Source organism: Mobula hypostoma, chromosome 4 (assembly GCF_963921235.1).
Source record: "Mobula hypostoma chromosome 4, sMobHyp1.1, whole genome shotgun sequence".
In the NCBI taxonomy this organism is placed as follows: domain Eukaryota; kingdom Metazoa; phylum Chordata; class Chondrichthyes; order Myliobatiformes; family Myliobatidae; genus Mobula; species Mobula hypostoma.
This window is the reverse complement of record NC_086100.1, coordinates 164,495,716-164,519,932: the sequence shown is the minus strand read 5'-3', so window position 1 is coordinate 164,519,932 and position 24,217 is coordinate 164,495,716. Positions and strand designations below refer to the sequence as shown.

Sequence of the window (24,217 nt, the reverse complement as noted above, 5' to 3'; positions counted from 1 at the left end):
TTGTACCGTCCTTTATCTCTCTCTCTTCCCTTTTATCATTCTCTGTCATTCTCTCCCTTTTCTCCCTGCCCCCACCACTATCTCTCGGTTTCAACCTGCTTGTCCCGATACAGGTTTTCAAACTGAAATAGGGACAATTCTTCCTCCCCCTTCCGCCCCACCCCAGATGGTGCTTGACCCTTGGAATTTCTCCAGCAGATTGTTTGCTGGTCAACTGTATGGTGAGCATCTGTCCATTGGGAATAAGGTGAGAAAGGTCTTTACACTATTAGTAAACATAAAGAACTTTTAGGTTAACTTGTGCTTGTGATCTTAGCAATGAAAGGGGAGAACTTTAGGATCATCCATTTCCTTTCTCTTCAGAGTCATGGGGGAGCAAAATAAAAGGTCAAAGGGTCACCTGACAGATGCTGTGTTATGAATGTGAATTGATCCAGTGAACAACCGTGACCTGTGAAAGTGTGGTATGATGGTCAAGTTGTATATCAGCTCTTTCTCTTGAGGAGTGAAATGAGGAACTAGTACTTGACTTTTGCCGTTGGGGCCTGATAGAACCCAACATACCATGATCCTCTGCCTTCTCCCTGTGCAGATAACTCCCACCTCCTCGCCGTGCAGCCAGATCTCACTGCTGCTGCAGCCATGTACAGAGGCCCCATGTACGCCCTGCATGATATCTCGGACAAGATCCCGATGACCAACTCTCCGCTGCTTGATCCACTGCCCAACCTCAAGATCAAGGTGTTCAACTCATCTTGTGGGGTCACACCGCAAGGCGAGCCCGCGGACCTGGCTTCGAAGCTCTCACCACAGCTAACAGAGTCATTACTTGACAATGAGGCTCAGAACATCAAGAACCAAAGTCTGTTCCCACAGCTGGATCCATCGTGTAGTGCCCTGGGGAGCTTCAACATCCTGGGAGGACACCTCAGCATCCCCAACTCAGGTTGGTAACTTACTCTAGAGTCAATGCAAAACAGCACAGAAACAGGTCTTCTGGCCCTATTGGTCCATGCCAACCAAGCTGCCCATCTAATATGTCCACATCCATCTAAAACATCACTATCCAGGTACCTGACCAAATGTCTTTTAAATGATGTTCTATCTGCCACTGCACAATTTGTGGTTCAGCAACTATTTGATGTTATTTTCAGACAAAAGGAAAGGGATGCCCAAGTCAAACTTGTCATAATTCATTAGGAAAACGTTGATGATACATCTCCTCCAGGTTTTGATGAACATCGCCTTTTTCAGGAAGGAGGTGGAAGCATTGGTAAGGATGCAAAAGAGATCATTAAAATATTGCCTGGATTAGAAAGGAAAATTTGGACAAATGTGGATTTTCTTTCCAAGGATCATCGGAGGCTGAAGGGAAACCTGAGAAATATATAAAATAATTAGAGGTGTAGATAGGGTAGATAGTCAGAGACTTTCTATTTGATTGTTGGGTGTGTGAATGGCTGTGAATAGGATACCTACCAACCAGGCTGCTGTGTCCTGTATGGTGTTGAGTTTCTTGAGGGTGTTGAAGTTTCTCTCATCCAGGCAACTGTGAGCCACAAACTGCAGTGGAACTGACTATAAGAAGAATGTTTCATCTAGTCCTCAAAGAGAAATTTGTTGGCATGGACTAGATGGGCCGAATGGCCTGTTACTGTGCTGTACTCCTCTATGCCTCCATGACTCTAACTTAGGTGCTCTTTGTGTGGAGTTTGTATGCTCTTACATGAATTTCCTCTGTTCTATGGTTGCCTCCCACATCCCAAGAACATACAAGGTGATAGATAATTGACTGCTGTAAATTAGGTAATCGTAGTGAAGGCAAAATAGCCTCCTTATAAGTGTACTGGAACTTGAATGTCTCATTCTTTTGAGTGTCGGCACTGGCTGCTCTTAACTCACATCTGCATTTAAACTGATGTTTACTGAGCCACAAACAGCAGTGAAACTGACTATAAGAAGAATGTTTCATCTAGTCCTCAAAGAGAAATTTTGTGTCTGGTAACTTCCAACCAGAACTGTAAACCTTGGCATATTCTGAAGCATTGGCATTTAGAAATGACGAAAAAAACTTTCTTTGTCAATTATGAAAAATTGTGTTATGTAAGATAAGATTTTGTCCTCATCTCCTGTTTCATTAACTCCAGGTGTGAGTTTGTTGGTGCCAGCAGGAGCTATTCCCCCAGGAAGAGCCTATGAAGTGTATGTGACGGTCCATCGGAGAGACAATATCAGGTAATGAGATATCCTCACTAACTTGTACTTTGCGGAAGTTATTTATGTCTTTGTCCAACTTCTTTAGGACTTCACATCACTGTTATATTTACAATTACCACTATGAAGCTCCAGAAACCTGGGTTCAATCCTAATCTTCAGTGCTATCAGTGTGAAGTTTGTATGTTCCACCTGTGACCACATGGGTTTCCATGTATTTGTGTACAGGAAGTGACATTAAACAATCTTGAATCTTGACTTGCACATGAAGGATGTCACATTAAGTCTGGAAGAAGTGAGGAGTACCATGGTAAGGAGCAGAAAGGTCTTCTGTGAGGAGGACAGAACTGAGACCTGAGTGAACCCATGGAGTATGTGCACACAAGGTCAATAACTTTCTTTGAGAATTCCCTCACAGAATCACCATAACTTGGCCACAATGGAGCAGTTGGAGATTTCTGCCTACTTTACAACAAGGTCATATTAACAAATAGGCAAGCTCACTGAGGACATTTTCAATGTCAAACGTGGCACTACTGAAGGAATCCAACAGCTTACTGGTAGTTCAGAAGAAAAGGAATTCAATTCAAAACAATACTAGTATCACTTCTTTGGAGGTGAATTGTGATGAACTATCACCGCAAGCAATGAAGAGGTGAGCAAAGGCAAGAGCGATTTCACAAGATTTGCCCCACCGGTGCACTGCAAAATTGACGCACTTGGAGTTGGAGCCATGCTGGTTGGAGTGGACGATTTGGAGGGGAGAAAATGGGACAAGAGAGTTCCAATACCCATCAGCTGACCCGGGTGTGAGGATGGATTGCCCTAGGTGCCAAGCCGATTTAGACAGGTCGAGAACGGCTTCTTCGGCATTGAAATCCAGGTCCAAAGTGAATGGCTGGGTGGCGTGTTCTAGGCCCGGAGCAACTCACAGCAGCAAGGCCCGGGTCCTAATGTGAGGTACAATCCACTGTTTGGAACAGCTAAACGCTGATCCGTATATCTGGAAGTGTAAGCTGTTGAGAGTTGGGCGAAGTTGGGTCGCTCTGGGCGCCAAGCCAATTTGAAAGAGATCAAGAACGGCCTCTTCAGCAGTGAAATCTATCTGCTGCGGCAGGGCCTGGATCCTAATGCAAGGCGCAATCTGCTATTTGGACAGTTTAAATGCAAGCCCAGATAGACTGGAGGCTCCTCTCTGCGCGATGCCAAAGCTGTGAGACTGCACCCGTGCTTCGTTTCTGCTAATTTTGTAGTGATTCACCCCGCTAATGTGATGAACAGAATACCAAGGCTTTGCACCTACTCCAGGCTACCCCGGGAGTTTGGATCTAAGGACTCAATTTGGTTCAGAATGCTGCTGTTGCTCGCTTTTTTATTGTTTACATGATTTGTTTTTTTACTCTCTTTCTCGGTGCACATTGGAGGTTGGTCTTTATCAAAAATTGGGTCCTTTCAGGTTCCTTGCTTTGCCACTGCCTATAAGCAACCAAATCTCAAGTTTGTATAATTTATACATTCTTTGATAATAAATGTACAGGTGTCCCCTGCTTTTCGAACGTTCGCTTTACGAAACCTCACTGTTACGAAAAAAATCAGCGTGCGATAAAAGGCAGCGCGCGCCCTGAGCGGCTGCTCTCCCCCGGATTCGGAACGGCATTGTTTTAACATATGCCTGTGAGCAGCCGTTCGCAAGTTGCGTTCTGAGGTATTGAAAAAGCCTGAAAGAGCTCGTAAGGGTGTTACACTCAGCGTAAAACTAGACATAATTAAGCGTTTTGATCGTGGTGAACCAAGTAAGGACAGTGTGAATTTGGCTTCTGGAAGCTGATGAAGATGATGTAGAAGAGGTTTTGGCATCCCATGACCAAGAACTGATAGATGAAGAGCTGATGCAATTGGAAGAGGAAAGGATAGCAATCAAAACCGAATGCAGTAGCGAAATGAACGTGAAGCAACTGCGTGAGATTTTCGCTGCAATGATAAAGTACGACTTTAATTTTGAAAGGGTACGTAGATTTAGGGGATATTTGCAAGATGGTTTGAGTCCTTACAAAGAACTGTATGAGAGAAAAATGCGCGAGGCTAAGCAGTCAAGCAAGCCTTCCACATCAGCCACAGCAGACGACGAACCTCGACCTTCGACATCGAGGCGGGCAGTCATAGGAGAAGATGAGCCACCTGGTCTAATGGAAATAGACGACAAAATGACACCCCAGTGTCCCACCACCCCAATCCCTGGGCCACAGACAGATACGGATTCGCGGAGAATGCAGCAGTAGCCGGGAGGCACACAGCACATCTTTAAGAAAAAAGCCAAAATAAACATGCTAATTAATTAGGTGCCGCCCGACACGTAATTGTCGGCCCAGATCAGAGATGACGCAATCGGCACTGATCTGAGCCAACAATTACGTGTCGGGCGGCACCTAATTAATTAGCATGTTTGTTTCGGCTTTTTTCTTAAAGACGTGCTGTGTGCCTCCCGGCTACTGCTAGACCCCTGCATGCTTCGCGGCTATGTATCAGTCGGCGGCCCAGAGGGTGGGGGCACTGCACCACCCCAACCTGCGATGACTCAGTCTAAAACACCATCATCAGTGTGCTCGGCGCTGTCTTTCCAATTCCAGTAAGTGATACTACACTCTACATACATTATTTCTACTTTATATAGGCTGTGTATTTTTATGTGTTATTTGGTATGATTTGGCAGCTTCATAGCTTAAAAGTTACTGGAGAGAGTGTTTTTGCCAACAGCGCTTGCATGAGATTTTTGCTTCGGCGAACAGTGCCGGCAATGATTGTGGAGAAGTATTTCTACTTTATGTAGGCTGTGTATTTATCTTATTATTCCTGCTTTTACTATATGTTACTGTTATTTTAGGTTTTTTTGTGTTATTTGGCATTAGGGTAGGTTATTTTTGGGTCTGCAAACGCTCACAAAATTTTCCCATATAAATAAATGCTAATTGCTTCTTTGCTTTACGACATTTCGGCTTACGAACCATTTCATAGGGTGGCGGGGGAAACCTGTGTATTGAATACGAATATTTTGAAAGTTAAGCAGCAGGCTTCTTTAAGTCTCGTGTGAGGAGTTGGATAGTGATGTTGATCCACAACCTTATGTCAACCAACATCATACCCAACTCCCTAAACAATCCCTCTTTCCATTGTAGTCGCAATGTGTACCATCTCCAAAACACACTACAGGTATACATCCACACCATTCCAACATCATCTCCCAAAGACAAACCTTCACTACCAAAGAAACAAGAGTGTTAGGTAAATGGGAAGACCACTATCTGCAGGTTCCTGTGTAAGTCTTACACCATCCTAATTTGGAAAACCATTGACATTCCTTCATCATTGCTTTGTCCCAAATCCTGGAACACCCTCTCCTTCAGCACTTTCACCAGAAGGACTGCAGCAGCTTAAAAACATAGTTCACCACTGCCTTCTCAAAGGTGTAAAGGGATGGACAATGCGTAATGACTTTATAAACTATAGCTAGACCTTGTAAATGTTTATTTTGAAGGACTGAAATTGTCCTTCCTTTTGGAAGCTCTGATCTCCTGGCAGGTATTCCGAATAGCCAGCAGCAGAATCTTTCAGGAACAAATGTTCATAACCATAACATCAGGATCAGTCTAAAGGAGAAAACTAATTAGCTAGAAGTTGGGAGTTAAGAGACACCTATTTCACCAGGACATATCAGAGCCCTGCATACCACTCCTGAGCCCTTTGTCATTCCCATTTTGTATTGGTTAGCTAACGTTTGTTTTTAGGTGGAAAGACTGTGTTCCATTAGCACGAGTGAGTGCAATTGGGATTCTCCAGTTTCTTGGCTTCCTGCCTCACTGTGATCCAATCATGTGGTCAAAGCATCACTTCCAACTCTCAGCCAATCAACCTCCCACACTCATGTGAGTGTTTTTTACGCGTTGCTATGCTGTGCAAATTGTTGACATTTCATGTCCTGGATCAAGGTCTTAACTCTCACCAATTCTTTTCCCCCAATAGCTGCTGTTCGACTAGCTGAGTTCCTTCAGCAGATTGTTTGTTGCTCCATGTTCCAGCACCTGCGGTCTCTTGTGTCTCTGCATTTGTGCTTTTTTCTGTCTTCTGAAAAACAATGCCACACACATCAGCAGTTGGTCACTGGTGGGAAAACATGACTTATGCAGGGAATTTTACCTGTCCTTAGATACTAAATAACCCACCCACCCTCTGTGAAGCAGTACACCTGTCAGCACACACGTGTGCGTGTGTGTGAGAGAGATAGAGAGGACTGTTTGGTTTTGGCAGTATTACACCAGACATGGGCAGTATGTAGATGTGGACAGAGGGAGAACGCTAGATCCTGGAAGATTTTAAAGAGAGAAAGTATTAGCTTTCTTTGTCATTTGTACATCAAAATTTCAAAACATATACTGAAATGCGTTGTTTGCATCAAATCAAATCGGCAAGGATTGTGCTGGACAGCTTGCAAGTGATGGCACGCATCTGGCTCCAACATAATGTGCCCATAGCTCTCTAGCTCTAACTATAAATCTTTAGAATATGGGAGGAAACTGGAGCTCCTGGAGGGAACCAATACTGACGTGGGAAGAATGTACAAACTCCTTACAGGCATCTGTAGGAATTGAACCCTGAAATGCGCTTATTGATATGCTAATGTACAAAAATGATAAGGATATTAAATTAAAATAAAACTGAGCAAATGTCAGAACTATGGTCAGCAAGCATGTCCACCCCAAGCTAGTAGAGGGTGCTGTTAAGAGCCAATTGCATTGCTGTGTCTGGATTAGGGTAGGTGATAATGCCAGCTTGCCTTCCCATGTGGAATTCAATGAACCAGATTGGTTGTTACATCATCACTATTACTGAACCCATCAGATTGTTCCACATTTTGCTAAATGCCTAGACTTGTATTCACCACCTGCTGAGGTGGGACTTGAACTCACATCTCTGGACCAGTGGTCACTGAGTCCAATAACATGGCCACCGGGCTTCTGGGGCTATACACCATAAAATACAGCATTCTGCAGACTGTGTCAGTCCAATAGATTGCTCATATCTGTGGAAGGCTGAGTCCAGGCTCGAGCCACCTGGTTAAATTGGAAAGAGCTGCTCTTCCGCAGCAAAATGCTGGAGGAACTCAGCAGATCAGGCAGCAGGTTTGATTGTTTGCATATTTTGAAGTACATGTGACAAATAAAGCTAAATATGAGGGGAAATAAACAGGTTTCAGTCCAATATATTACCTGTTTACTTCCCTCCATAGATGCTGGCTGACTTGCTGAATTTAAGATTCAAAGTTGAAAGTAAGTTTACTATCAAAGTATGTATATGATGCCATGCCTGTCCTAGTCAGATCTGCTGGACTGGGCGAATGAGATCGACAGTGAGATCCCTCTGCCAGGAAGGCAGTACTCCAACACTCCATGGAGAGTGAAGGGCATGACAAGGCACATTGTCGTTGTGGTCGTCCATGGTAACCAAGGAAGACCCCAGATTGTGGCGCTTGTTCGTACCAGTGGACCCGGACTTCTGAGTTTGAGAGAGTGGAATAGCTCCAGTGCATGGGCTTTTCTGCTTTAAAAACTTTCCCACATGGGGTTCCTGTCATCATCAGACACAATGGACAACCACCACGTATGCTGCCATATGCAACCTTGAGATTCATTTTCTTGCAGGCATTTACAGAGAAAAAATACAATAGAATATTATGAGAAAGTATTTTATGAAAAAATATACACAAAGTCTGAAAAACAACCAATATGCAAAAGAAGACAAACTGTGTAAATAAAAAAATAATACTGAGAACGTGTTGTAAGGAGTCCTTGAAAGTGAGTCTGTAGGTTGTAGAATCAGTTCAGAGTGATGTTATCCACATCGGTCAGGAGCCTAATGGTCGTTGCATAACATCTGTCCCTGAACCTGTTTGTGTGGGACCTAAGGCCGCTGTTCCTCCTACCCAACAGTAGTAGTGAGAAGAAGGCATGGCCCAGATGGTGGGGGTCTTTGATGGTGGATACTGCTCAGGTTCTTCTAGCATTTTGTGTATATTGCTCAAGATTTCCAGTATCTGCAGAATCCCTTGTGGGTCTGTTGTGCTTTTTCAGTGGGTTGCAGAGGGTGAAGCCTGGGATTGTGCAGAGCAGAGACTGATAGCTTTTGACTCTTGTGGTCTGCTTAGGCCAGCACTGGAGGGCAGCCAGACCTTGCTGAGCCCGGTGGTGAGCTGTGGACCAGCCGGTGCTTTATTAACCAGACCTGTCGTCCTGACCATCCATCACTGCGCTGAGCCGAACATGGAGGACTGGATCTTCCAACTCAAGAGCATGTCCGCAGAAGGAACCTGGGAGGTGAGAGACCACTAACGGTCAGCATGGGAAAGCAAGCTGTCTTTGAGGCACTGGGGCACAGTTCAGTGCTCAGGGGTTGTCTTCTCATTCCTTCCTGTTGCCCACCCCAGGTAAAATCAGCCGAACAACTGTGACTGTTGGAATGGTTAGGAACCACTTTTACTTTAAGACGTCCTTCATTAAAACCCCAAAGTGCTTTGCGACCAATGAAATATTGTCGTAATTCAGGACAACATCAGACTATTTGTGCACAGCAAGCTCCCACAATGAGCAACAGAGTCAGACACTGGCCCCTCGGCCTACCATACCAATTGTGACTGAATCTATCTGCCCGCATTAGGTCCAGATCCCACTATTCCATTCCTATTCAAGCGTCTGGCCAAAATCCTTTTAATTGTTGTCATGGTACCCACCTCTACCACTTCCTCTGGCACCTCATCTCATATATCTTCCTTCCTCTGTGTGAAAAACTTACCACTCAGGTCCCCTTTCTGATCATAGTCGCAAGCATCTGCAAGGGTTGGTGTTGGGTCTGATTTATGAATTACTAAATTCTAAAAGCATGGAAACAGATTCAATAATATTTTCAAGGGAAGAATTGGAGAAATCAATTAAGGGGAGAGTTTCACATGACAATTGAGAGAATGAGCAAGAGTGATATGAATTATTTAGATTACTCTTACAAAGACCATACACAGGTAAACAGTTCCCATCTACACTACAGAATGCATTAACTCTATGAAACTTCTTTTTTTACGTATTGAGCTATTGAGTTCTACGGCATGGAAACAGATCCTCAGGGCTAACTGGTCCATGCCAACCAAAATTCCCACCGAAGCTAATCCCATTTGCCCATTTTAAGCCGAAAACCCTCAAATCTATTTTACAACCAAGTAAATGGAGAAACTGACACTAGTATTGACAACTGACACTTCTGTTTATCTATTACAGTTGAAAGCTTACTCCTTCCTTTTTTATTGATGTGCAATCACTGTTGTAATGTCAGAGGTGAGTGGACTTGAGGTCCTTCTGAAAGCAAAGTGCCCAGGACTTCCTACTCACTCAAACCCGTGAGGCTCCAGCTGGAGTGGGCTGGTAGTCCCTGACAGAGGGCACAGAGATGGGCATAAGTTGAAGGTACAGAGCAGGCATACAAGATAGGAAAAGTGGCATCCAGCAGGAAGGATGTCAGCCTTGATAGTGCTGAGTGTGAGAGTCATTGTAAAGGAAATCAGTGCCTCCGTACAGCCAGAAATAACTGCAACATCTAAAATAAACTCAAAAAGAAAGAATAATATTCACAAAACAATAAAAAGCATTTAGCAGAAAAGTTAACTGTGCTTTCTGGGGGCTTGTAAGGAGAATTAGCTCCTAATATTTTTGCAGTGTTATTCTTGGATGTTGCTAGTTCTCAGGAGAAAGTTTGAAGAAGTTCAGTTATTTTTGGCTCGCTCCTGCTTCCATGTCATTTCAGTCCTGATTCTTACACTCCTTTCATTAGAATCAATTTAGCACCACCAAGAGCTATTCTCAAATCTCCAAAGGTCCGCTGATGTATTTGAAGTTTTGATGGAGTTGATGGTTTGGGCTAGCCTCTATTAATTCTTCCCATATTATATCAGAATTGAAAGGGATGCTGCAGATGGACTCTATTGAGTGATGTGATTCTGCACTCCACTAGTTTCAACCTCTTAAGTAGTCCCAGTTTTCTCCGTTCCACCACTGATGGCCTGCTTTCAGTTGCTGAGACATTAAATCTGTCCCTGCCTCTTTCTTCTCTTTTGGACTGTGACCCTTTGGACACCCCACCTTATCAGACCATCAGTAACTCACTATCCGGTTTTGTTTGATAATGCTTCTATAAAATTTCCATTGTCATTTGAAAAGTTTTGTCCAAGTGCATCTTTTTTTTTATTGTGTGTGCAGTGTGAATGTTTAAATCACTGGGGAAAATGTGACTGGTTCATCTCTGAAAGACTGCGACAAATAGCCTCCTCCTGTGCCCTAAAATTCTATGATTCAATGACTCTATAAGTTCATGAAAATTAAATGAAAAAGTATCTTTTTTTTGGTTACGATCAATTCCTTGAGTTTGTTGGCTGCAAAGCACTTTGGAGAATCCTACATATATAAGTTGTTATGTAAATACTGTTACGTACCCCATAACTGGGTTGCCAAACCAGCAGAAATGGATCACTCAGTTGGAGTCTGGAGTACTAGAACTAAGAAAGTTTTATTAAAGAAACAAGCAACACAGTAATCGAAAGGATAATAAATGCAACAATTCAACAATGATAACCACACATGTGCACAGAATTAAGATAACAGCATCAATCAAGCTCTATCGTTGTCTAGGGGTAAATGACCAATTTCAAAATGACTCAAAGTTCAGTCCAGTTAGTAGTTCAGTTCGCAGTAATCGTTGCCATGGCGATGGACAAGGTGGGGGAAGAGAGACAGAGAGAACAGGAACAACTCATCATTCAGCACAGCTTCACTCACAGACCAGCGAGATTGCTCACGAGCAACTTTTGGGCGGGTCCTTGGTGATGTCACCTGAGGTCACCGACTGTGACCCCTCCTCCAGATGCGGTCGATCCTCTGCAGTGAACCCGGCACCCAGGCAAGGGCGGACACACACCGGGTTCCCGCTGATCGTACCTTTCCACCCTTGTCGTTGTCTGGTACTTCTCATCCACTCGTGAGAGGCGCACCGCTTCCAGGGTCTCGTTACCTCGGGTGGCGTGTGTCCCTGTCTTAGTGAACCTGTCCCCTTTTTATCCCCCTGCTGGGGTATCGCCTGTCCATCACTTCAAACAGTTCAGGGTTCAAAGGGGGAGCCGCTCCAGACAGCTCCCTCTCCCACGTCCCTCCATTACACATCTCCAGACGCTGCTCCATTGTTCCTTATCTCTCCTTCCCCTGAGGGCAGGTGGCAGACCAACTGCTGATGCCACTGATGCTAGCCCAGGCCAGCAAACATCTTAATTTTATGTGTATTCTCGTAACAATACAAATACTTATTTTTTCTTCTTTGCAAACCTACAATGTACAAGCAATTTTTTCCCCTTTGCATCCGCCCCACTACATCTTCCTTCTAGTGTATGGGTCATACTATTTCCATTATAATGATTGTCTGCATTAATTTTTTTTTAAATGTTGGTTCAAGGGATTTGCAGGCTGAGCCAGGAGTCAACTGCCCATCATAGTTGCCATTGACAAGGTGCTGGTGAGCTGCCTTTTCAAAATGGTGATTTCCGTGTGGATTTCTTGTGGTTTATTACAATTGCATGGCTTGCTAGGCCACTTCAGTGAAAAGTCGAACTGCTGTCGGTCTGAAGTCGCATGTAGGTCAGACCAAGTAGGAATGACAGATTTCCCCTCTGGCACTGAACCAGACAGGCCTTTACAACAATTAACAATTTTTTTATGGTCGTTAGTAGACCTTTTTAATTCCAGAGGCCATTTTCAAAATTACCACCATCTGCTTTAGTGAGATCCGAACACAGGTCCCTCAGAACTTGCCCTGAATATCTAGATTAATAACTCATTGCACAATCATTGCCCCATTTATAACAAATAACCATCTAGGGAGGGTTTATTCCAAGTAGAATGATCTCATTAAAACCTACAAGATGCTGAGGAGGTGTGGCAAGAACATATTTGCAAGATGAGGGGATGGTCATTGAGCTGTATGGGAACAGAGGGCAGTCAGCTGGATTTCACTACCCCGGAGGGTTGTGGAGATGATGCCACTGTGGATAATTAAAGAGAAAGGAGATGCAATTTGAAAGAACAGGGAACTGAGTGACGTGTGGAACACAGCTGAATCGTGTGGATAGTCAGAAGCTTTTTCCCAGGGCTGAAATGGCTAACACGAGAGGGCACAATTTTAAGGTGCTTGGAAGAAGGTACAGAGGAGATGTCAGGGGTACGTTTTTCACGCAGAGAGTGGTGAGTGCGGGGAATGAGCTGCCAGCGACGGTGGTGGAGGCGGATACGATAGGGTCTTTTAAGAGACTCCTAGATAGGTACATGGAGCTTAGAACAATAGAGGACTATGGGTAACCCTAGATAATTTCTAAAGTACATGTCTGGCACAATATTGTGCTGTAGGTTTTCTATGTTTCTATGTTTCAGATCTGCCATGACTGCAGTGAACGCAGGGACAGACTTGGGGAGCCAACTGGCCAACTTCTATTCCTGTTCTAATGTACTTTTGAAAACAATTCCCTCTCAACTGCATATCCAATTCACTTTTGGAAGCTATCATTGACTGTTTCTACTGTCCCTATTTTTGAATGTAAGGGTGGATTGCAGCCCTGAATGTGGATAGAACTGGAGAGAGTAGTTCAAATCTGTAAATGTGTTTTCTCTTCCTCTGTAGGATGTGGTGGTACTGGGAGCAGAGACCCTCAGCACCCCGTGTTACGTCCAGCTGGATTCCCACGCTTGCCATGTCGTGACTGAGCATCTTGGTACCTACTGCTTGGTAGGACAATCCGTCAACAAGTCTGCAACCAGGCGCCTGAAGCTGGCCATATTTGCACCCGCAGTCTGTGCCTCACTGGAGTACACCATGCGGGTCTACTGCCTGCACGATACACAGGATGGACTGAAGGTAATTCACAGAAAAAGAAACTTAATCCTTTGCTAGGATGCCATGATGCTTCTTACACACGAGTGCTCTATTCAGAATAAGGTTACCCTTATGACTAGATTAGGCCTGAGAACTTACTGAAGTGGCAGGCCCTGGGTCTGAGAATGAGGAACGGCCCGAGGTTTGGACGATTTAAGCATCAGGCCAGATTGAAAAGGTCAAGGTGTCAGGGCCAGAGATGAGGGATGGGATGGTTCAGCTTGCTGCTCCACAAGGTTTACCCATCTCTGCGCTGAACTAAGACTGCAGTGATGACTGCTTCATGGCTGTGGACTCCCTTTCTTGAACTTCAGTTCTGAATGTTACTTGCTTGCTTTTATTGTTTGCACAATTTTTTCTGCATTTTGGTTTGATGGCCTTTTTTAAAAATGGATCCTATTGGGTTTCTTTGTTTTGTGGCTGCCTGTAAGGAGACAAATTGCAAGGTTGTATGTAATATACATACTTTGATAATAAATGTACTTCGACTTTATAATTAGCTGTACCCCCAATCTTGCCATGAACTAACTACTGCCTAGACTCAATTAGCTGTTCTGAGCTTTTTGAACAGCCCTCTAGTATGATACGATGATCTCACAGTCTATCTCATTATGGCTTTTCACCTTTTGATCTGCCTGCACTGCTCTTTCCCTGTAACACTTTATTGTTTTCCTTTCTACCACCTCAATACACTGATGTGATAACATGATCTGTATGGATGACATGCAAAGTTTTCCACTGCAACATGAGACAACAATAAACCAGTGTTCCAATTCTGTTTCCTAGATATCATAGTTATACAGCACATGAACAAGGCTTTCAGCCCAACTCATCCATGCTAGCCAATACATCTCCCTGAACGAGTCCCATTTGCCAACGTTTGGCCCATATTCCTCTGAACACTTCTTATCCAATTACCAGTCCAAACATCTTTTACTTCCTTTGGCAGCTCGTTCCATTCAGCTACCAACCTCGGAGTGAAAAAAAAAATTGCCTCTCAGGTCCCTTTTAAATCTTTCTCTTCTCATCTTAAAACTTTGTCCTTTAAGTTTATACTCTCCTACCCCAAGAGAAAGGCCATCACCATTCACTTTATCTATGGCCCTCTTGATTTTATAAACTTATATTATGTCCCCCCCTCTGCCTCTTTCTCTCCTGGAAAGGCAGTCCCATACTATTCAGTCTCAATCCATCCAGTCCCAACAACCTCCTTGTCGATTTTTTCTGCACCATCTCTAACTTTAACATATTCACACTAAAGTTTGACCAGAATGGCACACAATGTTCCAGGTGCTGTCCCTCCAAAGTCCTGTACAGCTGGCGTGTGGCATCCAATTCCTTGCACTCACTGCCCCATTTGAATGCCATACACATTCTTCACACTTTGTGTGTGTGTAGCCACTCTCAGGAAGTCATGGATTCTTCTATTGTCATGGTCATAGTCATACTTTATTGATCTCGTGGGAAATTGGTTTTCGTTACAGTTGCACCATAAATAATTAAATAGTAATATGTAAATTATGCCAGGAAATAAGTCCAGGACCAGCCTATTAGCTCAGGGTGTCTGACCCTCCAAGGGAGGAGTTGTAAAGTTTGATGGCCACAGGCAGGAATGACTTCCTATGACACTCTGTGTTGCATCTGGTGGAATGAGTCTCTGGCTGAATGTACTCCTGTGCCCAACCAGTACATTATGTAGTAGATGGGAGACATTGTCCAAGATGGCCAATGGACAGCATCCTCTTTTCAGACACCACCGTCAGAGAGTCCAGTTCCATCCCCACAACATCACTGGCCTTATGAATGAGTTTGTTGATTCTGTTGGTGTCTGCTACCCTCAGCCTGCTGCCCCAGCACACAACAGCAAACATGATCGCACTGGCCACCACAGACTCATAGAACATCCTCAGCATCGTCCGGCAGATGTTAAAGGACCTCAGTCTCCTCAGGAAGTAGAGACGGCTCTGACCCTTCTTGTAGACAGCCTCAGTGTCCTTTGACCAGTCCAGTTTATTGTCAATTCGTATCCCCAGGTATTTGTAATCCTCCACCATGTCCACACTGACCCCCTGGATGGAAACAGGGGTCACCGGTACCTTAGCTCTCCTCAGGTCTACCACCAGCTCCTTAGTCTTATTGGTGGGTTTACTGAATGAGCAGAGAGAAAGAATAAGAGGAAGACCCTCAGTGCAACTTGTATGGGTAGTTATGCTATGGCTTCAAACATCCAGGAACCAATTCAGTGAGAAATATGGCAGCCAATTCGTGTGTTTCTTGTAGTGTGTATGAAGAAAGGGATCTCAGAGTCCATACTCATAGATCCATCAAAGTTGCTATGCAAGTTTATAGGGTGGTTATGAAACAGTATGGTGTGTTGGCCTTCAGTAGTCAGGGGGATTGAGTTCAAAAGCTGCGAGGTAATGTTGGAGCTCTGTGAAAACCCAGTTAAACCACACCTGGTCGCCTCATTATAGAAAGGATGTGGAAGCTTTGGAGAAGATACAGAGATTCTCCAGAACTTCCTGGATTAGAGAGCATATCTTACGAAGAAAGGTTGAGCAAGCCGGGGGTTTTCTCTTTAGAATGAAGGAGAATGAAAGATAATTTGATAGAGGTATACATTGTTAAGAGGCAAAGATAAGAGTGGACAGCCAACACCTTTCTCCCAGAGCAGAAATGACTAGAATGAGAGGGCATAACATACGAGAGGGAACGATGTTTTGTTTAGCAGCGTACATGTGTTTGGTTGAAGTACAATAAACTTAACATTTAAGAGACTCTTAGATAGGCACATGAATGAAAGAATAATGGAGAGTTATGTGGGAGAGAAACATTAGATTGACCTTGGAATAGGTTAAAAGACTGGTCCAACATCATGGACTGAAGGGTTTGTACTGTGCTGTGTTGCTCTATGTTCTCTTCACAGCAAGAGCCCACAATGTGATGAATGGATAATCTGATCTTTGAGAGATGAATGTTGATTGGAGTCTCTCCTGCTCATCTTCAGAGGACCTTAGATTGGTTAACAGTGCAGCATCCCTTCAGAATTGCTGCAGGAGTGCTAATGTGTGTCTTCCACTCAAGCCCTTTGAGAGAAATATTTTGAGGAAGGGGTAGGATTGGCCTTTGCCCATCCACAAGCATTCCTGATCTTCTACAAGCTTCATCCCTTTAAAGTTCTGGAATGAGTAGATAATTTAAGTTAAGTTTAATTGTGTTGAAGTTAATTGACATCTAAACCAAACTAGTTTTCATCATTAAGATGAGATAAATCTGGGCAAATGTAGCAAGGATAAGCTTAATTATGGTGGAGCATTAACAGATGCCTGTAGCTAATTGCGAACCAAACCACTGGATGTCCTGTAGTCATTCAATACTGATCTCTATTCACAGGAAGTAATTCAGCTGGAGAGACAACTGGGCGGACAATTGGTGGATGAACCAAAGACCCTTCTATTTAAGGACAGCACTTACAACTTGCGCTTGTCTGTCCATGATATACCACACTCACTCTGGCGAAGCAAACTGCTCACAAAGTACCAGGTAGGAATAAATTCCAAATTTATGGTGAACTGCTTTCAGCTGAGGAGGGAAGGCTCTATATAATTAGGAACATTATTTGTCCTAGCCCTACTCTTCTGTAATACAGCTGGTAAAGCCCCTGCCTCACAGTTCCAGAAAGCTGGGTGCGATCCTGACCTCAGGTGTAGTCTGTGTGGAATTCACACTTCTCCCTGTGACTACGCTGATCTCTTCAAGGTGCCTCCACGATCTCTTCAGCCACCTCTTTCAGAACCCTGGTCCAGGTAACTTATCTACCTTCAGACCTTTCACTTTCCCAAGAGCTTTCACACACTTCGTGACTCCTGCCACCTGGAACTACCACCATACTTCTAGTGTCTTCCACAGTGAGGATTGATGCTAAACACTTACTTAGTTTATCAGTCATTTCCTTGTCCCCCATTACTACCTCTCCAGCATTGTTTTCCAGTGGTCTGATATCCACTCTTTCCTCTCTTTTACACTTTATGTATCTAACTTTTGGTATCCTCTTTAATATTAATGGCTAGCTTACTTTCGTATTCTACCTTTACATTTTTAATGACTTTTTTAGTTGCCTTCTGTTGGTTTTTAAAAGCTTCCCAATCCTCTAACTTCCCACTAATTTTTTGCTCTATTATATGTCCTCTCTTTGACTTCTATGTTGGCTTTGTCTTCCCTTGTTAGCCATGGTTGTGTCATCTTGCCTTTAGAATACATTTTCCTCTTTGGGATGTATATATTCTGTGCCTTCCGAACTGCTTCCAGAAATTCCAGCTGTTGCTCCTCTGCTGTCATCCCTGCCAGTGTTCTTTTCCAATCAATTCTAGCCAACTCCTCTCTCATGCCTCTGTAATTCACTTTACTCCATTGAAATACTGACACATCTGAGTTTACCTTCTCCTTCTCAAATTTCAGGGTGAATTCGATCATATTATGATTACTTATCTCTAGGGGTTCTTTTACCTTAAGCTCTCTGATCAGCTCTGGTTCATTACATAACACTGAGTCCAGAATAGCTGATCCCTTATTGGGCTCAATCATAAGCTGCTCTAAGAAGCCATTTCATAGGCATTCTAAAAATTCCCCTTCTTGGGATCCCATATCATCCTGATTTTCCCAATCTACCTGCATATTAAAATTCCCCGTGATTATTGCAACATTGTCCTTTTGGCATCCATTTCCTAGGGGATAGCTTCACTCACTCCATCTCTGAACTGTTCTCACAACCTATGGACTCAATTTCAAGGATTCTTCATCTCACGTTCTCAATATTTATTGCTTATTTATTTATTATCATTATTTTATTCATTTCTTTGTACGTACTGTGAATGTCCACAAGAAAATGAATCTCAGGGTTGTATATTGTGACATACATGTACTTTGATGATAAGTTTACTTTGAACTTTGCTCTTAGTGTGTAGGTGTGTGGTAGAATCTGGTGGGAGTTGATGAGAACGTAGAGAAAATAAAATGGAATTAATTTAAGGTTAGTGTACGTGAATGGTTAATGGTCGAATGGACTAGCTGAGCAGAAGGTCAATCTCATGTTGTAAATTGCTGGTGGACTGACATTAAAAGTCAATGTCATGTATCCTTCCATTGGTGGGTTGAATCTATTAAAAATTAACCACTTAGCACAAGGCAATCCCATTTCAGTTTGAAGGCATTGGGCTAGTATTGTCATGTGAACCAAGATACAGTAAAAAGCTTTTTTTTGCATGACAACCAGACAGATCAAACTGTATATAAGTACCTCAAGGTAGTGAAAAGATGTAATGAGAATGGGTTCAGCAGTTAGAAATACTCCTGGTTTGTTATCTGGGTACTTCTGTGGTGGCCCCGAACTCTCAGTAATTAAATCTGACTTTTTGTTCAACCAGGAGATTCCATTCCAGCAGATTTGGAGTGGGTGTCAACAAAACCTACACTGCAGCTTCACACTAGAACGTTTCAGTCTCGTCACTGCCGAGCTGGTATGTAAACTCTGCGTGCGGCAAGTGGAGGGAGAGGGACAGATCTTCCAGATCCAGAGCACCTTGTCCGAGGTATGTCCACTATTGTGAACCTAACCCTTTGCGTTTGGTGGAGACACCAAAGGTTGAAGCTGTTGGAATGTGTCCTGCTGCAGGGCTTCAACCCTGAACATCGACAATTCCCTTCCCCGCACAGATGCTGCTCAACCAATTGAGTTCTTCCAGCAGATTGTTGCTCCTTTGCATTAAGTGGCAGTGGTTCAAAACTTGGAAGACAGAGAGTGGAGAGAGATGGTGACAAGGATCACAAAGGGTTGCAAGAGTTTAATACTATTTGAATTAGAAATGTTGACATGTATATCAAGATTCAGAAAAAAGCTTTAGTTCAGGGGTCCCCAAACTTTTTTGCACTGTGGACCGGTTTAATATTGACAATATTCTTGCGGACCGGCCGACCGGTGGAGGGGGGGGTGGTGTTCAAGTAGGGTTAAACTCACCTCAACATGTCTTTTACAGTCAGGGTTGCCAACTTTCTCACTCCCAAATAAGGGACAAAAGTAGCAGTCAAATCCCGGGACACTTTAACCCAAGAAAGACTACCATGACCGTGAAGCCTTGCGCGGGCACCTTTGTGGGCATGCGTAACGTGCGCATGTGACCTGCGCATGTGATGTGTGCATGCGCGTATGTGCCGATTTATTTTCCCCACAAATCGTCTTTGCCTTCATCTTCCCGACTATACTGTACATACATTATTTCTACTTTATATAGGCTGTATATTTATCATATTATCAAATTAGGGATAGTATCAATTCCAAAGAAGAAGCATACAAATTAGCCAGAGAAAGTGGCTCACCTGAGGACTGGGAGAAATTCAGAGTCCAGCAGAGGAGGACAAAGGGCTTAATTAGGAAAGGGAAAAAAGATTATGAGAGAAAACTGGCAGGGAACATAAAAACTGACTGTAAAAGCTTTTATAGATGTGTGAAAAGAAAAAGATTGGTTAAGACAAATGTAGGTCCCCTACAGACAGAAACAAGTGAATTGATTATGGAGAACAAGGACATGGCAGACCAACTGAATAACTACTTTGGTTCTGTCTTCACTAAGGAGGACTTAAATAGTCTTCTGGAAGTAGTAGGGGACAGAGGGTCCAGTGAGATGAAGGAACTGAGGGAAATACACGTTAGTAGGGAAGTGGTGTTAGGTAAATTGAAGGGATTAAAGGCAGATAAATCCCCAGGGCCAGATGGTCTGCATCCCAGAGTGCTTAAGGAAGTAGCCCAAGAAATAGTGGATGCATTAGCGATAATTTTTCAAAACTCGTTAGATTCTGGACTAGTTCCTGAGGATTGGAGGGTGGCTAATGTAACCCCACTTTTTAAAAAAGGAGGGAGAGAGAAACCGGGGAATTATAGACCAGTTAGCCTAACATTGGTGGTGGGGAAAATGCTAGAGTCTGTTATCAAAGATGTGACAACAGCACATTTGGAAAGCGGTGAAATCATCGGACAAAGTCAGCATGGATTTGTGAAAGGAAAATCACGTCTGACGAATCTCATAGAATTTTTTGAGGCTGTAACTAGTAGAATGGGTAGGGGAGAACCAGTGGATGTGGTATATTTGGATTTTCAAAAGGCTTTTGACAAGATCCCACACAGGAGATTAGTGTGCAAACTTAAAGCACATGGTATTGGGGGTAAGGTATTGATGTGGATAGAGTATTGGTTGGCAGACAGGAAGGAAAGAGTGGGAATAAATGGCACCTTTTCAGAATGGCAGGCAGTGACTAGTGGGGTACCGCAAGGCTCAGTGCTGGGACCCCAGTTGTTTACAATATATATTAATGACTTAGACGAGGGAATTAAATGTAGCATCTCCAAGTCTGCGGATGACACGGAGCTGGGTGGCAGTATTAGCTGTGAGGAGGATGCTAAGAAGATGCAGGGTGACTTGGATAGATTAGGTGAGTGGGCAAATTCATGGCAGATGAAATTTAATGTGGATAAATGTGAGGTTATCCACTGTGGTTGCAAAAACAGGAAAACAGATTATTATTTGAATGGTGGCCGATTAGGAAAAGGGGAGGTGCAACGAGACCTGGGTGTCATTATACACCAGTCATTGAAAGTGGGCATGCAGGTACGGCAGGCGGTGAAAAAGGCGAATGGTATGCTGGCATTCATAGCAAGAGGATTTGAGTACAGGAGCAGGGAGATACTACTGCAGTTGTACAAGGCCTTGGTGAGACCACACCTGGAGTATTGTGTGCAGTTTTGGTCCCCTAATCTGAGGAAAAACATCCTTGCCATAGAGGGAGTACAAAGAAGGTTCACCAGATTGATTCCTGGGATGGCAGGACTTTCATATGATGAAAGACTGGATCGACTAGGGTTATACTTGTTGGAATTTAGAAGATCGAGGGGGGATCTTATTGAAACGTATAAAATCCTAAAGGGATTGGACAGGCTAGGTGCAGGAAGATTGTTCCCGATGTTGGGGAAGTCCAGAACGAGGGGTCACAGTTTGAGGATAAAGGGGAAGCCTTTTAGGACCGAGATTAGGAAAAACTTCTTCACACAGGGAGTGGTGAATCTGTGGAATTCTCTGCCACAGGAAATAGTTGAGGCCAGTTCATTGGCTACATTTAAGAGGGAGTTAGATACGGCCCTTGTGGCTACAGGGATCAGGGGGTATGGAGGGAAGGCTGGTGCAGGGTTCTGAGTTGGATGATCAGCCATGATCATACTGAATGGCGGTGCAGGCTCGAAGGGCTGAATGGCCTACGCCTGCATCTATTTTCTATGTTTCTATTTCTGCTTTTACTATATGTTAGTGTTATTTATTTTTGGTTTTATGTGCTGTTTGGTATGATTTGTTAGGTTATTTTCTGGATCTGGGAACGCTCAAAAATTTTTCCCATATAAATTAATGGTAATTGCTTCTTTGCTTCATGCCATTTCGGCATGAAAGGTTTCATAAGAACGCTCTACCTTAGCTGGGGAAATACGGGCCAAACCAATTTATCCCAATATGTGGGATGTCCCGGCAAATACGGGACAGTTAGCAACCCTATGTTCAAGTTCAACAGTGCGTGCCAGGGAATGAGGAAAGGTGCAGCTGACTCATATCGTTTCCTCATGGCCCAGTAGCACATGCTTTGCAGCCCGGTACCGGTCCATGGCCCGGTGGTTGGGGACCGCTGCTTTAGTTTGTTTGTCATCCAGTCAGATCATACCATATATAATCACATTGAGGTAGTATAAAGGAAAACAGGAAGTGTTCCTCTTATAGAGAAAGTGCAGTTGAGGTAGACAGATAAAATGCAAGAGCCACAATGATGTAGATTGGGAGATCAAGAGATGATCAAGGGGTCTGTTCAGGAATCTGCTATCAAAGTTCTAAAAACACCTTAAGCCTGGTGGTACGTGCTCTCAAGCTTTTATATCTTCTGCCTGATGGGAGAGGGGAGAAGAGAGAATAAACAAGGTGAGGGGTTATGTTTACTGAAATATAGAAGTATCTCAGGAGGGACCTTGGAGTACAGGTGGAGAAGAGGAATCCCTCTCTTGTCTAAAATAATTCTGAAAATAAAAACGCCAGTTTTCTGTATATCAGAGGTGTCTATAACCATAGGTTTAAGTTAAGGAGTAAGAGATTTATAAGAAAATAGACAACCGGGTGACCAGTTGGGGCACCCTTTGAGAGAAAGATAGTGCAGTCTGATGTGACCAGAATGAACATTAAATTTCCCTGAATGCTATTGCTGTCGCTTTGCTTTAGAAATTAAAGAAGAACAGCTCAGTTTATTAAAGAAGAAAGACACGTAGTAAGACAAATATAGCTCCTCCTCTTTTAACAAAGGACACTTTTGGTGACAACATCTCTGGTTGATCTGCCACACTTCAAGAATACTCTAAGGTTTTCATTTCTTTTTCCCCAGCTTAAAGCCACATACAGCTGACCATGCTGGAATACTAGTTTCCCCAGAAAAATCAGCACATTCTCCATGGTTTGGCCTTGCGCCTTACGTATAGGCATAGCAAAGCATGACTGTATCGGGAACTGGCTCCGCTGGAGAGGGACATCTTCCCCTTCTGATAAACTGAGAGTAATTCTTTGGACAATGTCACTTTTGAATGCACCAATGTTTATCTTTGCTCCGATGAGATTGTCGTGCAGTTCTTCCATCATCATTCACGTTCCATTGCAAAGCCTTGGTGGATCCAAGTTCCTCATTGAAATGATGGGAGATCCCCTCTTCAATTCCAGTTTACGTGGTGGAAATCCAGAGAGTTCGACCGAATCAAGGAATTCTGTTGGAAAATGAGTGGCATTAGCTCCTTCACTTACAGCATTGAAGGAACAATATTCTTTCATGATTCCAAGGAAGCTTCTAATGCATGTGAAGTTTATTTTTCACATCATTTCATTGAGAGGAACCAAGATAAAATTCCTCAAGAACAGTTCTGCAGGATTGTTGAATGTCAGGTAGATGAAATCAATACATTCTTCCATAGTTTTTGCTGGCAGAATCATATCTTCAGGTAATTCGATTTCATCGTTTTCATTTTTCTCAATCTTGTCTTCTCCAACGTCCAGTAAGAACTCAGAATATCGTCCTTCTCCCTCACTCAACATGCATGTTTCTCTTCAATTGAAACTTGACGAAGCTTCTCCATAAGTAGGATTTTTTTTATGCATGAATTCTCCACATCAGCATCATTTCCACGTTTCACAACTGCTAGAAGCTGACGGAAATCGCCACAGCAAATGGTTAAAATACCCCCGAAGGCCTCATTCGTGCCACATACATCACAAAGAGTCCAGTCTATGGCTTTGAAGCTCTCCCTCCTAATCATGGGCACTCATCCCAGACAATAAGCCTCGTATTTTGGAGTAAATTTGCAGATTTGGTGTTTTTATCGATGTTACAAAGGGCATCTTCATTGACTTTGAGGGGTATCTTGAACCTTGAATGCGCTGTCCTACCACCAGGCATGAATGTTGCTGCAATACTGGATGATGCTACAGCAATAGCAACACGTCCATCTCCCCTAACTTTAGCAAGGATCAAGTTGATGATAAATGTCTTGCCCGTTCCTCCTGGTGCATCAAAGAAAATCATTGAAGAGAGATTCCTTTCCAAGCAGTCGCACACATATTCATATACTTCTCTTTGCTCATTATTCAATAGGGGGTCCTTCTGTGAAACAAATTCCCGCTGTTTGTCTCTGTTGTATTGCAGTTCACGCAAAAATTCCAGATTGCCAGCGCTTTGAGTAATTGTACTGTTTCTTGGTGTCGGCAAGTTATATTCTTCGAGTGTTTTGCCCAAGTTCTCAAGCTTCTCCTGGAAATACAGAAGAGTTTGTCCATGATGCCTCTCATCGATCATGATGTTAGGATCATTGATAGTTCTGCTCTCCATTTGTAAGAAATCTTCAGATATTGCATTCTTGAACCGGTTCCATAATTACTGT

General features: G+C 43.4%; 1 protein-coding gene across 4 annotated transcripts in view; it reads left to right on the top strand.

The window, feature by feature from the left end:
- Positions 1-24,217, top strand: part of LOC134345733 (netrin receptor UNC5C-like) — a 376,269-nt gene that overhangs the window by 339,647 nt on the left and 12,405 nt on the right. For all 4 annotated transcript variants that reach the window (XM_063046880.1, XM_063046879.1, XM_063046878.1 and 1 more), the window contains 6 exons: positions 593-946; positions 2,148-2,235; positions 8,411-8,579; positions 12,967-13,200; positions 16,612-16,761; positions 18,642-18,806. In XM_063046880.1, coding sequence (XP_062902950.1) covers positions 593-946; positions 2,148-2,235; positions 8,411-8,579; positions 12,967-13,200; positions 16,612-16,761; positions 18,642-18,806 — 1,160 coding nt within the window. The remainder of the gene's footprint in view (positions 1-592; positions 947-2,147; positions 2,236-8,410; positions 8,580-12,966; positions 13,201-16,611; positions 16,762-18,641; positions 18,807-24,217) is intronic.